This window comes from Diaphorina citri, unplaced genomic scaffold (genome assembly GCF_000475195.1).
Source record: "Diaphorina citri unplaced genomic scaffold, Diaci psyllid genome assembly version 1.1 scaffold306, whole genome shotgun sequence".
Classification (NCBI taxonomy): domain Eukaryota; kingdom Metazoa; phylum Arthropoda; class Insecta; order Hemiptera; family Psyllidae; genus Diaphorina; species Diaphorina citri.
In genome coordinates, this window is record NW_007377741.1 from 108,550 (window position 1) to 122,676 (window position 14,127).

The 14,127-nt window shown below is 37.8% G+C and overlaps 1 protein-coding gene across 1 annotated transcript in view; it reads right to left on the bottom strand.

Moving 5' to 3' along the window:
• Positions 1-14,127, bottom strand: part of LOC103507342 (DNA polymerase epsilon catalytic subunit A) — a 68,456-nt gene that overhangs the window by 42,844 nt on the left and 11,485 nt on the right. The window contains exons 12-19 of the mRNA XM_026822232.1: positions 6,688-6,741; positions 3,505-3,780; positions 3,336-3,388; positions 2,834-2,992; positions 2,353-2,502; positions 1,103-1,235; positions 715-744; positions 292-384 (exon numbers count right to left, since the gene is read on the bottom strand). Coding sequence (XP_026678033.1) covers positions 292-384; positions 715-744; positions 1,103-1,235; positions 2,353-2,502; positions 2,834-2,992; positions 3,336-3,388; positions 3,505-3,780; positions 6,688-6,741 — 948 coding nt within the window. The remainder of the gene's footprint in view (positions 1-291; positions 385-714; positions 745-1,102; positions 1,236-2,352; positions 2,503-2,833; positions 2,993-3,335; positions 3,389-3,504; positions 3,781-6,687; positions 6,742-14,127) is intronic.

A 14,127-nucleotide genomic window follows, 5' to 3' on the forward strand; every position in this document is an offset into this window, starting at 1 on the left:
AATGAATAGTGTTCATTTGTACTGTTTGAAATGGGACATGGGAATTTCAAAGTCCCTTTACCTCAACAATAGGCTCCTACTATTACTGTGAAGTCTCAAATAATGATAAAATTCCATAAATTGGCTGAGATTGAACCTGCACCCTCCTGTTTATCAGGCAAGCACTTTCACCACTATGCCACTGAGGCAGGTATTTTGAGGTCACATTCACAAATGAGGAACAAATTCCATGCTTCAGTTGGGATTAAAACTCACACCCTCCACTTTATTAAGCAGGGTACTTGTACTTACCAAATCTAAATCTTCTTTGGTAACCTGCTCAATTCTCAGTATGAGACCTGTGTATTTCTTGCTCAAGAACGCTGATACCTCCTGAACACACTCCTTTTTGGTGAGAATATGAAAGTAAGGCTCAAATGGTAATGTGATTTTGAACCGGGAAGCATCCAACAACACCACGTGTCACCACGTTTTGTCTCGCAATTTTACACTTGGACGTGGCTTCCTTCGGTCAAATATGAATTTAAAAAAAAAATCGATGGTAAAGGAACTCGGCTTTCTTTTCAGCCTCAAAAGGATATTTGAATGAAAGCTTAGAACGGCGAATACCAATGGCAGAAACCTACCACATGGTAAAACTCCCAGGACACCAATTTACTAGCGTGATTGACCTGAGGCATCCATTTTAATGAAGTAATAATCCATGGCACTGACCAGCTTCTTTTCTTCATCCAGGATTTCAGTCTAGGGAGAAAACAAAGGAACTACTTGCAATTATTGAAGTTTTTCATCAGCCTCAAAATCAGTCCTAAATAGGGTGATTGCTTTGGGCTAACATTTGATTTTGGCTATAAATTTTACAAGTGGATGTCCCCAGTCAAACTAAGCTGGTCTATTCCCTGTTCAACATCCCCTCAGCCAGACAAAATCTCGTCTACTTTGATGAATAATGCATTTTTTTTTTTTATTTATTTTTTTTTTTTTACTGATTCTTAAGAGCATTCCATATTAGAAAACCACCCAAAAGAACCTAGAGCAGGGTCAAGCCTTTTCTTATAAGGCTTCAGGACTAGGTAAAAACAAAAAATCTGATACAACATACACTATTGATGTTGATAAGAAGTCCTGTGTACTCTCCATGATCTTTGACTCGGTTGAATCCATACTTGACATCAATGTTATCATTGTCAATAGCTTGTGCTATTCGCACATCAGGTGCATCTTCAGATCTACCACTGTGAAAGAAGAGACAAGCTTACTTAGTCCCATACCTAGGATCATTGTTTTCTCAAGTAATAGTAGGAGTGGTACCTATAATCAATAGGATGTAATTAAATTATCATTTATTTATTTTTTTTCCTATTTTCCTGATGAACCCTGGACCTTCTACTTAAACCAGCAACTCATTATCAGGTAGACCTGACAGGTGCACCTGATGTCAGGTCTACCTGATAGTGTGTCTTCATCAGGCATCAGGGTTTCTCAAGTAATAGTAGGAGTGGTATAATCAATAGGATGTAATTAAATTATTAATTTTTTTTTTCCTATTTTCCTGATGAACCCTGGACCTTCTCCTTAAACCAGCAACTCATTATCAGGTAGACCTGACAGGTGCACCTGATGTCAGGTCTACCTGATAGTGTGTCTTCATCAGGCATCAGGTCTACCTGATAGTGAGTGGTTGGCCTTAGCAAACAGGTGTGTGTTACCACTCGACTCTGTTCCCTTTGCTCTTTGGTGTACAATGACTTTTGACTGAACTGTCTGATTTTGATAAAGAAGATTTGGGCCACCCGTTGGCCTTTGTGGGTCCCATCAAGGCCCTCTGAATGAAGTCTGAAGTTCACTCATGAAACCTATCAATTTTGATATCAGAGATGAGACTTTTTTCCTGTTATTTGATGACTCTGTTCCCTTTGCTCTTTGGTGTACAATGACTTTTGACTGAACTGTCTGATTTTAACAAAATTTGCTAAAGAAGATTTGGGTCACCCGTTGGCCTTTGTGGGTCCCATCAAGGCCCTCTGAATGAAGTCTGAAGTTCACTCATGAAACCTATCAATTTTGATATCAGAGACAAACCGTTTACCCAACGCAACGTTGAGAACATTGGAAAAGAAAAGGATTCATTAGTCCGCAATATACATATATACAGACAATTGAGATTACAACCCCTCAAATCCCGATCTTCAAAAAATGACTGCCGGTGCCGATGGAACAAAAGGATTTAAAGCATACTGTTCTTTATAGGACGAAGTGATCAAAAAATGGAGCAATATATATATATATTGCGGTGTTGCGAATGAAACCCAGTTTTTATCCACATGGCTAGGAAATTCTTCCAGATTAGACCATGTATTTATATTCACCTGTGGTGCTTCGGACGCCATACGGCACATTTCCTCGGGATCAAGCTCTACAGGATCATAACGAAGTTTTGCCTTGGCCACTGCTTTCAGATTTTGAGATCCCACCGGTAAGTACGAGTCTCGTTTTACCCAGCTGAAAATAAGAATCAAAATTCAACATGAATAATTCTGTGTATATTTCACATATTACCTCTTTGATTAAGGTTTCATACTTCATTAGAGAGGTTACATATTATTTTAAATCGCCAGTCTAGAAAGGTAGCGTGTCCACATCTCGAAGTTTGTCGGAATTTGATGAAGCAAACATATCCAAGAGCACCTGCCTTGTGTGAGCTAGGTCGCGGGTTCGGTACCCACCCGGGAATGCTGTGTTGCGAATGAAACCCAGTTTTTATCCACATGGCTAGGAAATTCTTCCAGATTAGACCATGTATTTATATTCAATACATATTGATTTCATGAACCAATTGAACCATGTATTTATATTCACCTGTGGTGCTTCGGATGCCATACGGCACATTTCCTCGGGATCAAGCTCTACAGGATCATAACGTAGCTTTGCCTTGGCCACTGCTTTCAGATTTTGAGATCCAACTGGCAAGTACGAGTCTCGTTTTACCCAGCTGAAAATGAGAATCAAAATTCAACATGAATAATTCTGTGTACTATATTTCACATATTACCTCTTGGATTAAGGTTTCATATTTCATTAGAGAGTTTACATATTATTTTAAATCGCCAGCCTAGAAAGGTAGCGTGTCCACATCTCGAAGTTTGTCGGAATTTGATGAAGCAAACATATCCAAGAGCACCTGCCTTGTATGAGCTAGGTCGCGGGTTCGGTACCCACCCGGGAACTTTATCTTACAACAAATAAGCCTATGAAAAAAAGAGCAACTTTTTGTATGCCTATGAAAAAAAGAGCAACATAATTAGAATGAGCAAAATCATCTGAACAGAACTCACCACAAGCAGTCCATATGCATCGCGGGCCGGCACGTATACACGCCCTCCTTGTTCTTCGAAAACCCAATCTCCACATTCATGTCCATACCATGCACCGCGGCCCTCGTCTCCACAAATGGCCAATCAAAAAAGTCCCCGTTATAAGTGAAGCGGGCCGGCACGTATACACGCCCTCCTTGTTCTTGGAGAACCCAATCTCCACATTCATGTCCATACCATGCACCGCGGCCCTCGTCTCCACAAACGGCCAATCGAAAAAGTCCCCGTTATAAGTGACGAAGATATGTGGCCGCACGTCCAACACGTGGTCGAAAAAGCGCCGCAGGAGCGCCTTTTCGTCCGGCTCGTTGAAAATGGTGAAATAGCCTTCGAACTCTGGCTTCGGGGTGTACTCGAAGTCCTCGACATCCTGCGAGATGATCTCGCGGTTCGTGATGAGGAAACCCTGTATGAGGGGCGGATCAAATAAGGGGGAAATTATAACTTTTTTTTTGCATGTGAAGGGTATAGGTACCCTTTAAATATGGATAAGGTATTGCCTGATATTTGATATCGGCGAGCATTCCTGTTCTTTTCTAAAAATTAATAGGTGCATAAGTGAATACATAATGCAAATAATGCATCCTGGAAAGAAAAAAAGGGAGGGGAAATAAATAGAAATAAGCAATGGTTGAAAATGTTAAAATTTGACAAATGTAACATAATATAATCTATTTATTTATTTTTTAAATGATCTTTTCTATTAGGTAATATTTATTATAGAACTTAACTACTTATGCTTATTAGCTTATTACAAATAGGTAGTTGAAAATAACGTGATTTCAATTCAGTCCCGTTCGAGTCGAATAAACAAAACTCAACGCTTTATACGCGAGTTTCAAGAGTTGCAGAAAATATCGCTTACTAATAACCAGCGAGTTATGGTACAACTTCAAATGATTCGGCCTCTGCGCGCGCAGCAGAATCAAGTACACATTTCGGCGCACAGACGGTGCGCACTGGTGCCAATCACTGCGCATCAGACTTCTGCGCAGGCGCGTGTTACAATCGTCGAGAATTTCCGAGCAGTGACAAAAGTAGTAGGTCCCAAAGGAGATGGCAACTAGTTCGGCAACATATTTGATGAGTTTGGAGGCAGGCAAAGATGCCGGGTCTGGATTGAGGAAGACCTGATAGATACACAGGCAAAACGCAAACAAGTTGTAGATGATGCCTATCAAGATTTTCGATTCGTCTGTTTTAATGATCATCTGAAATGAGAATAAAAACAGGTGACAGCTACTCGTGAAAATGTATGATTTCCTACATGTTGTACCCATTGTTCATCACCTACATACGAGTGAATGGATGCGGCACAAAAGGGATTAAGAAAAGACCGCCTCAACGAGTACTTTGCCCAATTCTGGCTCAACAGGTACAAAAAAGGTACTTAGGACATTTCAGTACATTTGTACTAATGCAGTACATTAATACGTTCACTTTTTTAAAGTCTTGAATGACCCTCTTCCAGCCTACTTAGAAAGAACAAGCCAATAATAAAGTATAACTCTGGTACATACCTTGTTTTGAAATGTTATCATTCGTTGATGGAATTTAACAATTTGTCCCACATACACTTCATTGTAATCTTGAAACGATGGTATTGGTACATCATCCACTCTCAACGCTGCTGTCATTTTCTTTCCATGTTTGATGACCATTTCTGTATTCCTTAGACTTTCGCTTCCATCATTCGTGAGAGCTTTGATATACCCAACTTGTTTTGGCCTTTCATATTGTGAAGCCACATAACCATCTGGTTTTACCCTTTCGTATTGTGACGCTTCAGGGCGTATTGTGACGTTTTTTGACATATCTCGAACTGACATGTGTTTTGTATTCATATTTATATTGTGTATACTCAGCTTGGGCGTTGGCTGGTAGCATTTCAGAAAGTTCCGATCCTGATATTCTTTCTCATTAGAGTTATAAAGTTTCTGCCCCACGCCATACGTCACACTTCGCACAACATACTCGTTCGTTTCAATATTGGTGTAATACTTGACACAACTGTTCCTATCGTAGTGTCTCTTGCCTATCTGTTCAACATAGGTGCACAGAACACTATACTGCCCTTCAACATGGGTGATGATCATTGGGAAACTACTCAGCGACACACAAGCAAAGGTCATGAAAACAGTCAGTACGTAGATTTGGTATATCTGCTCGGAATACTCCAGACTCTAATGCCTCCACATGTCCCCCTACATAGGTTTCCTGATCTAGGACATGGCCATTTTAAACTTGCACCAAACTTATCATTCTAAACTTGCACCACACTTACCATTCTAAACTTGCATTAAACTTACCATTCTAAACTTGCATTAAACTTACCATTCTAAACTTGCACGGGATATCAGCTCGGAATACTCCAGATAGATTTGGAATATAAATACGATTTCGTACTCGTAATGTACAGAGCTTGTTACATCGACGATTTTTTTTTGGCTTTGAAAAATTCCCTGACTTTTTTGGATTTTTGTCAATTTTTTGAGAAATTCCCTGACAATTCCCTTTACATCGACAAACGGGATCCATATGTTTGTAGGGTGTTTCCGACGGGGATATAACGTGGTAGAACTCATGTCTACACCAACAATGGGTAGTATTGGGAAGCAAGCTTCAAGTATCATTCCTAAGAGAACCACCATAAGACACGTTGAACACACACTGAAAATGGTCCTCGCCTTGCTGTTACTTCGTCTTATAATGTTCTCATCCGCTGTGCTGAATTTCTCCATGAGATCAATAATTTCCTTGACCATCTTGGGTTGGTGACGCGCAATGTGCATAATCCAGTTATTAACCTCGCCTAGTAGTTACCTTCCACTCAAGTGTCAATTAGGTACTATTAATACAAAATGAGTTTTCATAGCGAATAATTTCCAAAAGACACAACCCTGACCCAAAGTTGTGACTTTGCCGAAAAATTAATAGCTCTCCCCTAAAGGGAATTTAGCTATAAATTATCTAGATACGTCTGTAGACTCGTACAAGCCTCAGAGTAGACCTTTTGTGTAAGAAGTTAAGCTTGTTTTCTTATAAGAGGCAGGATTGTTGGATACTTCTTGGTACTCACCCCTAAAGGGAATTTAGCTATAAATTATCTAGATACGTCTGTGACTCGTACAAGCCTCAGAGTAGACCTTTTGTGTAAGAAGTTAAGCTTGTTTTCTTATAAGAGGCAGGATTGTTGGATACTTCTTGGTTTTGATTTCTGTTCTATTAAAATTCATTATTGTTTTCTCCTCTGAGCTCTGCCTATTTTCAAGGGTTCTCCTGGAGAACCTCTTCCACCGCACTAGTCACTCACCTGACCGTCTATCATGTACGATATCATCATAATCTGATCCGTTGATAAAATTTGCTAAAGAAGATTTGGGCCACCCATTGGCCTTTGTGGGTCCCATCAAGGCCCTCTGAATGAAGTCTGAAGTTCACTCATGAAACCTATCAATTTTGATATCAGAGATGAGACTTTTTTCCTGTTATTTGATGACTATTGTGAGCTTGAAACATGTTTTTCCTGAGGTAGAAAAATGGACTGAGATAACAACTTGCCTTGTACCAGCCCCATCAAATCTCTGCCTTGAAGGGTCTGCCTGATAACGACCTGTGTTTTGCAGGACCATTTTCTTCTACAGTTTGAGGACTAGATTCGTGAATCACTTGAATAAAACACACATAGCTAATAAGAATATGAATGCGTTAACATCTTGAAAAAACACCTAAAGTTCCGCAAAATAGACTGGAAAAAGAGGAAAAGTCCTCCGGAAAAACTGGCAAAATTTGAAAAATTTGGGACGAAATGTTTACAAAAGAAAAAAATTCAAGACGCCTTGAAAAAACACCTAAAGTTCCGCAAAATAGAATGGAAAAAGAGGAAAAGTCCTCCGGAAAAACTGGCAAAATTTGAAAAATTTGGGACGAAATGTTTACAAAAGAAAAAAATTCAAGACGGCGGGAAAGTAACATGTTGCCAACCTGCAAAAATGAAAAGTCACTAGATTTTTTTAAAAAATAAAGGTCATTTCAGACGATGCATGAAATACGCCACTTGCCTCCTCAGTTTGGTAAGTTCCGGGAATGTATTAGTTTCTGGAACAGGAAGTACCTACAGGTAGAAGTCCAAGGTTTGGGTAGAATTCGCTTTCGCTAATGGTTCCTGCTTCCTGCCAACCTAAAGGTGAGCGCTAGGTCGCGGGTTCGATTGCCGCCCGGGACGGATTTTATTCTGAACAGATAAGGTTCGTTCTCGGAACGGCTGGGTTCTCCGCTATCCTGCTTCTTGACCCTCCCTCTCTCTTCGCATTTCGGGACGACTAACCTCGATACGTGCCAGTAAATCCGTCTATCGAACTTTCAAGGCCTAAAAAGTGACAAATAAATAAGAACAAAAGTGTATTTGTTTTATTACATGGTTTTTATTTATTTTATTATATTTACAAATTTGTTTTTTGTAATTTTTTTATTTATTTTTTAGGTAACTTGGAAAAAAACTAACAGAGAGTAAGCGTAAATGGACACAAACAACATTTTTTTAGATAAGTAATATTTTTAAGAAAAAGCACGAGAGAAAAAAACCAAATCGACAAAGTATGGAAAAAATAGATTCTGAAAAAGTTTTATTTAACTGTGTATGGTTGAACCTTTGGATTTTCTTTTACCTAATAGGTTTAATTTGTTTTAATGGTAGGGACCACAAAAGAGTTTTCAACACGGTTTTAACTCCTTAGATTAAAAGGTTATTGTGATTAAAATAAAAAAAAAAAAAAAACAAAATTTTCAGACCAATCAGATTGTTTAATCCGAAAATAAAACTTAAACCCGAGTTTAAACTGAGATTGTGGTCCCGGGCATTAAGTGCGTGTGGGTAAATGTGCACGGGACACAGGCAATCTCTCGAGTTGACACTGCGTGCCAGGGTCGATTTCATGCCGAGCGCCGCCATGCACAGAAAAAAAAAAAAAAAAAAAAAATCGAATCGTGTACGCGTGGCTTTTTGTTGGGCATGGCGTTTTCGAGTACTATTTTTGTGAAACGCCACCCCTGACGTTAGCGTAAGGCACTTTGCAAACAAAATTTCCGAAATAAAAACAGGGATGTTCGGGACCCGGACTTTGAGTTAAACTTGACATTAAACCGTTTGGATTAAGCAATCTGCATATTTTGATTGGTTGATCATGTGAAAAAATCCAGGTTTTTAAACCAAAACAAAAAACACAAAAAAAATGCTTTTCTTTAAACCGGACTGCATAATTAATTAATCCAAACAGTTTGAATTTGAGTTCAATGAGTTCAACAGAGTATGGCCCCGGGCACATAAAGGTCCATCAAGCACACATAACTAAAAAAACAAAACAGGGGAACACGAGGGGGAAAAAAGGTTAAATTCATTAATAAAATTGCTTTCGAAGTAACAAATATTTGTGTCAAATGCAAACATACTGCCAAATATGGTTATGGCGAGAGAAAAACTCAATTGTTAATAAACATAGGAAGATTCAATAAGTTGGGATACTGGATTGTTCAACGAAAACCTAACTGATAACCCAGAAAATCAAGGAGCAGCAAGAAGAGAAGCAGAGAAGAAGAAGAAAAAAAAAAAAAAAAACTCGGAAGAATTAGGTACAGAACAGCAAGAATTTAACAGCTGTGCACCTCAGGTAAAAGTTAAAGTGGCTCCTATGCCATAAAAAGAAAAAAAATATCGTCCAAAGTGTTCATTCAACAGCCAGTTTATCCAACGTAAGAAGTGCTTTGTGGTGCAGTAACAAAATTGCAAATGGAATAAAAGAGGAACACGGGGGAGCAAACGGGATAGATAGGGTAAGTGTACCATTTATTCGCCCACCTAAAAAACGTACCATTTATTGGCCCACCTGCCACATTTATTTTTATAATTTTTGTTTTATGACTACAATTTTTGAACAGCACTGGTTCGATAGCGGTCTTTAAGCTCTTTCTTTTGATGAAATTGGATCTTGAAAATTTTCGTCCAGCTCAGACTTATGTGGCGTATGGTACAGGTGGGCCAATAAATGGTACGTTTTTTAGGTGGGCGAATAAATGGTACACTTACCCTACTGGTATGAGGACAAACAAGTGATTCTAGGGCAAATACATTGACAAATATTATAGACAGACGAAATGTGGACACTTAAACATACAATAAAATGTATCCTGCCCGCGTTCCAAATATTATAGACCGACGAAATGTGGACACTTAAACATACAATAAAATGTATCCTGCCCGCGTTCCTTGAAAAAATTCGAACTTTTTTATGGCCGTATTATGATTCGTTTCAAAAGGTTATGGTTATGGCGTAATATTTAAAGCAGAAAACCTTTAAAAGCATTGCCAAACTGATTTTACCGTGATATGATGTAAAGCAAAGGATTACTAGATAGGATCTAGTTTGATTAATAATTTGATGAAACTAGGTAATATGCAATGCGTCGAAAAACAGCTACTGTTATTTTCATACAAGCGAGGGGAAAAAGCAAAAAGAAAGTAACCCCAAATATCTACAAGTAGTTGTTTACTGCAGATAAATGTTATAGAGCGGAAAAAAACATCAGTATCTAAATTAATGAGGGACTGGCAGTTTGAAAAACTTGTACTTTTAAATTTCAAAATCAAAAGCTATCTATTTATCTAAAAAAGTAAAGAAAATATCCATAAAGGTCCTAGTGAAAACAATAGAATGCGCAAAACAAGTTAATTCATAAAAATAAATAAAATACAAATACGGAAATAATGGACTTTTTTTATTAATAGAAATTAAATATAACCTAGCTAATAATTTGTAGTGGTATTTTTAAGGCAAATCATATCAACTATCAGAGGAGCATATTAAAATATCATAATTGTATCATATATGTTATGTTGGTTACACTGGAAAATTAATTCCCTTAAGTGTATTTTCCGAATATAAAAGCATAGATAAAATAGAAATAAGCCTCTCCTTTCGAACTTCTACCATCTCTGCTGACATAAAATAATTTCATAATATAGTCTTTATAAACTACAGAGGCATTCTAGTGAGGTTATTTACGAATCAAAAATAATGGGATAAAAGAAATAACAGAACAAAAAAATAAACTTTATATCATATATGTTATGGTGATTACACTGGAAAATGAATTCCCTTATGTGTATTTTCCGAATATAAAGCATGGATAAAATAGAAACAAGCCTCTCCTTTCGAACTTCTACCATCTCTGCTGACATACAATAATTTCATAATATACTCTTTATAAACTACAGAGGCATTCTAGTGAGGTTATTTACGAATCAAAAATAATGGGATAAAAGAAATAACAGAACAAAAAAATAAACGAGAGAAAACAGAAGATAACATGAAAATCAAATCATGAATTCTTTGTGGTAAAGCAGAGTGCTTCTTCACAACTTTTGTGGATATCTCAGCATTACTAAGTGCCTCCTTTACTATTAATTTTCATCTACTTGTATCATCAATATTTTTACACTGGTAATACCGCCACTGATCGCTAGGTGCTCGATTAAAGTAGCTACTCATAACATAACATGAATTTCACAATTTATTGCAGTAGAAAGTAAAAAAAGTAATCGAAATCAAAAGGACAAGGCATACTTAAATGATGTAACTTAGAGCGGGGTTTACCAAATCAGAATTGAGATCACTCTAGGATTGAGCTAGATACTTTAGTTAAATCCAGAATTGAAGCCAACTCCGACTTCGTAAAAACACAGTCTTATCATTGGTTTCCACTTTCTAACCACTCGGCATGATCTGTTTTCATCTAAACGAATGGAAACAGATCATACCGATCGCCAAATGCCGAGACAGTGGAAACGCACCATTTGACAATTCAAACGCTGCCTCTCCAACAAAAAAGTCAAGGAATAGTAAAATTATTCACTTACCCGCTGGGTGAGTTCTGTACAATGATCTCGGTCTGCAGGGTGGGTGGGGGTGGGGGCCCCGCGGCGCCACTCACCAGGCAAAAATAAACCACACACGATAGCAAAAACATAAAAACATGGAACTAGATAAAATAATAAATTGGTTAAAATAAAAGTTATACAAGTAACAAATGAAATGGAGAATAAATAATACATAAAATTACTATATTAATAACCAATAAATATACAGAAAGGAAATATCACAATTAATTCAATCAAAACGGATTAAAATATAGATACACAAGGAGGTTTCACCACTACCCAGCAAGTGGCATAACCTTAATATTGTTAGGAAACTGGTTTTGGCATATATCACAAGAAGAGTATTTATACTTGTGAACCTAAATATTAGTAAAATAATATACATTCACTCATTTATTTTTCTCTTCAGCCAAGCAATGTCATAGAATTTATCTTCGCGAAAAAAAAGTATCTTTCTTCATCATGCTTTTGTCATGTAGCCTTTTGTTGTAAGAGGCTACATGATAGTCAATAAATAAATTACAAGTGTTACATGAATTAACTTGCCGTACTAATAGATGAAATAAATTCTTTTCAAAATCAAACATTTTTCCTGATGCGTTGCATTTTTTTAAAGGCATAGACAAAAGAATAATCAAGCTGACTTGCCTTGAAGCTTTGGTTAAAGTATACATAAATAGTTAGGAAAAATAAAAGAAAATCGTGTTAAAATTATAAGACACTAAATATACCTATAATTCAACTGGCACAGAAAACTGGAGAGAGAAGTACAAAACAAACGTATTAGGTGTAAGATGTTCCAATGCATTATTCAGTCTCTCGTCTTAAGATCTTGATGTTCCATTAACTTACTATTACAAATTAATATCCAAATTAACTGGGGATTGCATTGCCTAATTTAAAGTTAAATCGATGATGAAAACCAACAAACAACTTGAGGATTCTATTAAAAGAAAAGGAAAAAATAATCTCCCCAATTTTGTGGCCAGTTGAGTTTGCAAGGACGCAAAACTAATTCTGCAGCACGCCTCCAATTTCAAATGATATGTGTAGCTACCTCTAGCTATGTAAGGTATTTGAACAGAAATTGCGTCTAAAAACAAAAGCTTGCGTGTAAAAGAAGAAAACTGGAGAGAGAAGTACAAAACAAACGTATTATTCAGTCTCTCGTCTTAAGATCTTGATGTTCCATTAACTTACTATTACAAATTAATATCCAAATTAACTGGGGATTGCATTGCCTAATTTAAAGTTAAATCGATGATGAAAACCAACAAGCAACTTGAGGATTCTATTAAAAGGAAAAAAATAATCTCCCCAATTTTGTCGCCAGTTGAGTTTGCAAAGACGCAAAACTAATTCTGCAGCACGCCTCAAATTTCAAATGATATGTGTAGCTACCTCTAGCTATGTAAGGTATTTGAACAGAAATTGCGTCTAAAAACAAAAGCTTGCGTGTAAAAGGTGCGTACAAGTACACATCTTGAAAGCTTTGTTGTCCAACGACTGCAAAACAAGCCGTGGGCATCAGAGATGTCTAAATACATCATTCTAACAAACAAAACACCGAAAAAGACGACTAAGTTCATAGTAAAAAATATACCATTGACAAAAAAAAAGTTACTGTAGGAGCAATAAAACAATGCAGGTACGATCTACCACACAAAGCCTGGGGATCACATTGGTATTTTATTAACACTTTGAATGCCAAGTTAGTGGTTAGTCGTAGTGGTTAGTTTCTGAATATTACCGTGTTCCCCAGCTAAAGATATAAGGTTATAGAAAATTAAGATGAACGGCAAAATAGGTAAGACTGAATAGGTATGTTGATATCTATCTTAGCTAAATATTACTTTCTATTTTTTTATGGATTCATTGTAAGCCTCTAGTAGCCATATTTTGATCATATACATTTTGCGCAATATATTTAATTACAATATTTTTTAATTATAAAACGCTCCTGCATGCGTTGTTGCGAGGCCCACAGACGCTGATGTACCGGATATAGGCGGGGAGGAGGGGGAAGGGAGGGGAAATAGCCGGCAAATCCGGCCTGACTGGTGACGCCGGACGGGGGAGTGACGTCACTCCACGTGACTAGACCGGCACTCCGCGGCACTCCTGCTCCGGGCCCGCCTGATGGGTCTGAAATAGACAGGACATTCAACATCACCAAACCTACCTTCGGTGGCGTAATATAATACCTATTACTATTGGGTTGGCTTTAACGAAATAGCAAAGGTTGAGTGCGAAGGGCATCCACTAGTAAAATTTTGTCACCAAAACCAAATGTCAGACCAAAAGCGATCCTAGGGCTGACGAAAAACGCCGACCCCGTCTAAACACAAGCAAAGGCGAAGAAAAAGAAGACGTATTGGGGTGGCTAGTATAGTTGGCTTGAGGGTAGCACGGCTGCCTTGTAAGAGCTAGGCCGCGGGTTCGATTCCGGCACAGGGCGGACTTTATTCGTGGCCAGTATAGTTCGCTTAAGGGTAGCACGGCTGCCTTGTAAGAGCTAGGCCGCGGGTTCGATTCCGGCACAGGGCGGACTTTATTCTAAACAGATAAGGTTTGTTCTTCGAACTGCTAGCTTTCTCCTATCCTGTTTTCTTCCTCTCTCCGCTTTCGGGACGATAAATTACAGGACCCTCTGTCAAACCTCTTCAAAAAAATAATAATAATAATAGTAAAAATAATAATAATGATAGTAAAAATAATAATAACAAGTTCTAACTCAAAATCTACTCAAGTACTCACCCATATTACTCGGCTGCAAATGCGGGTTGGACGTGAGGAGGGGTGGGGGGAGCCACGAGGTAG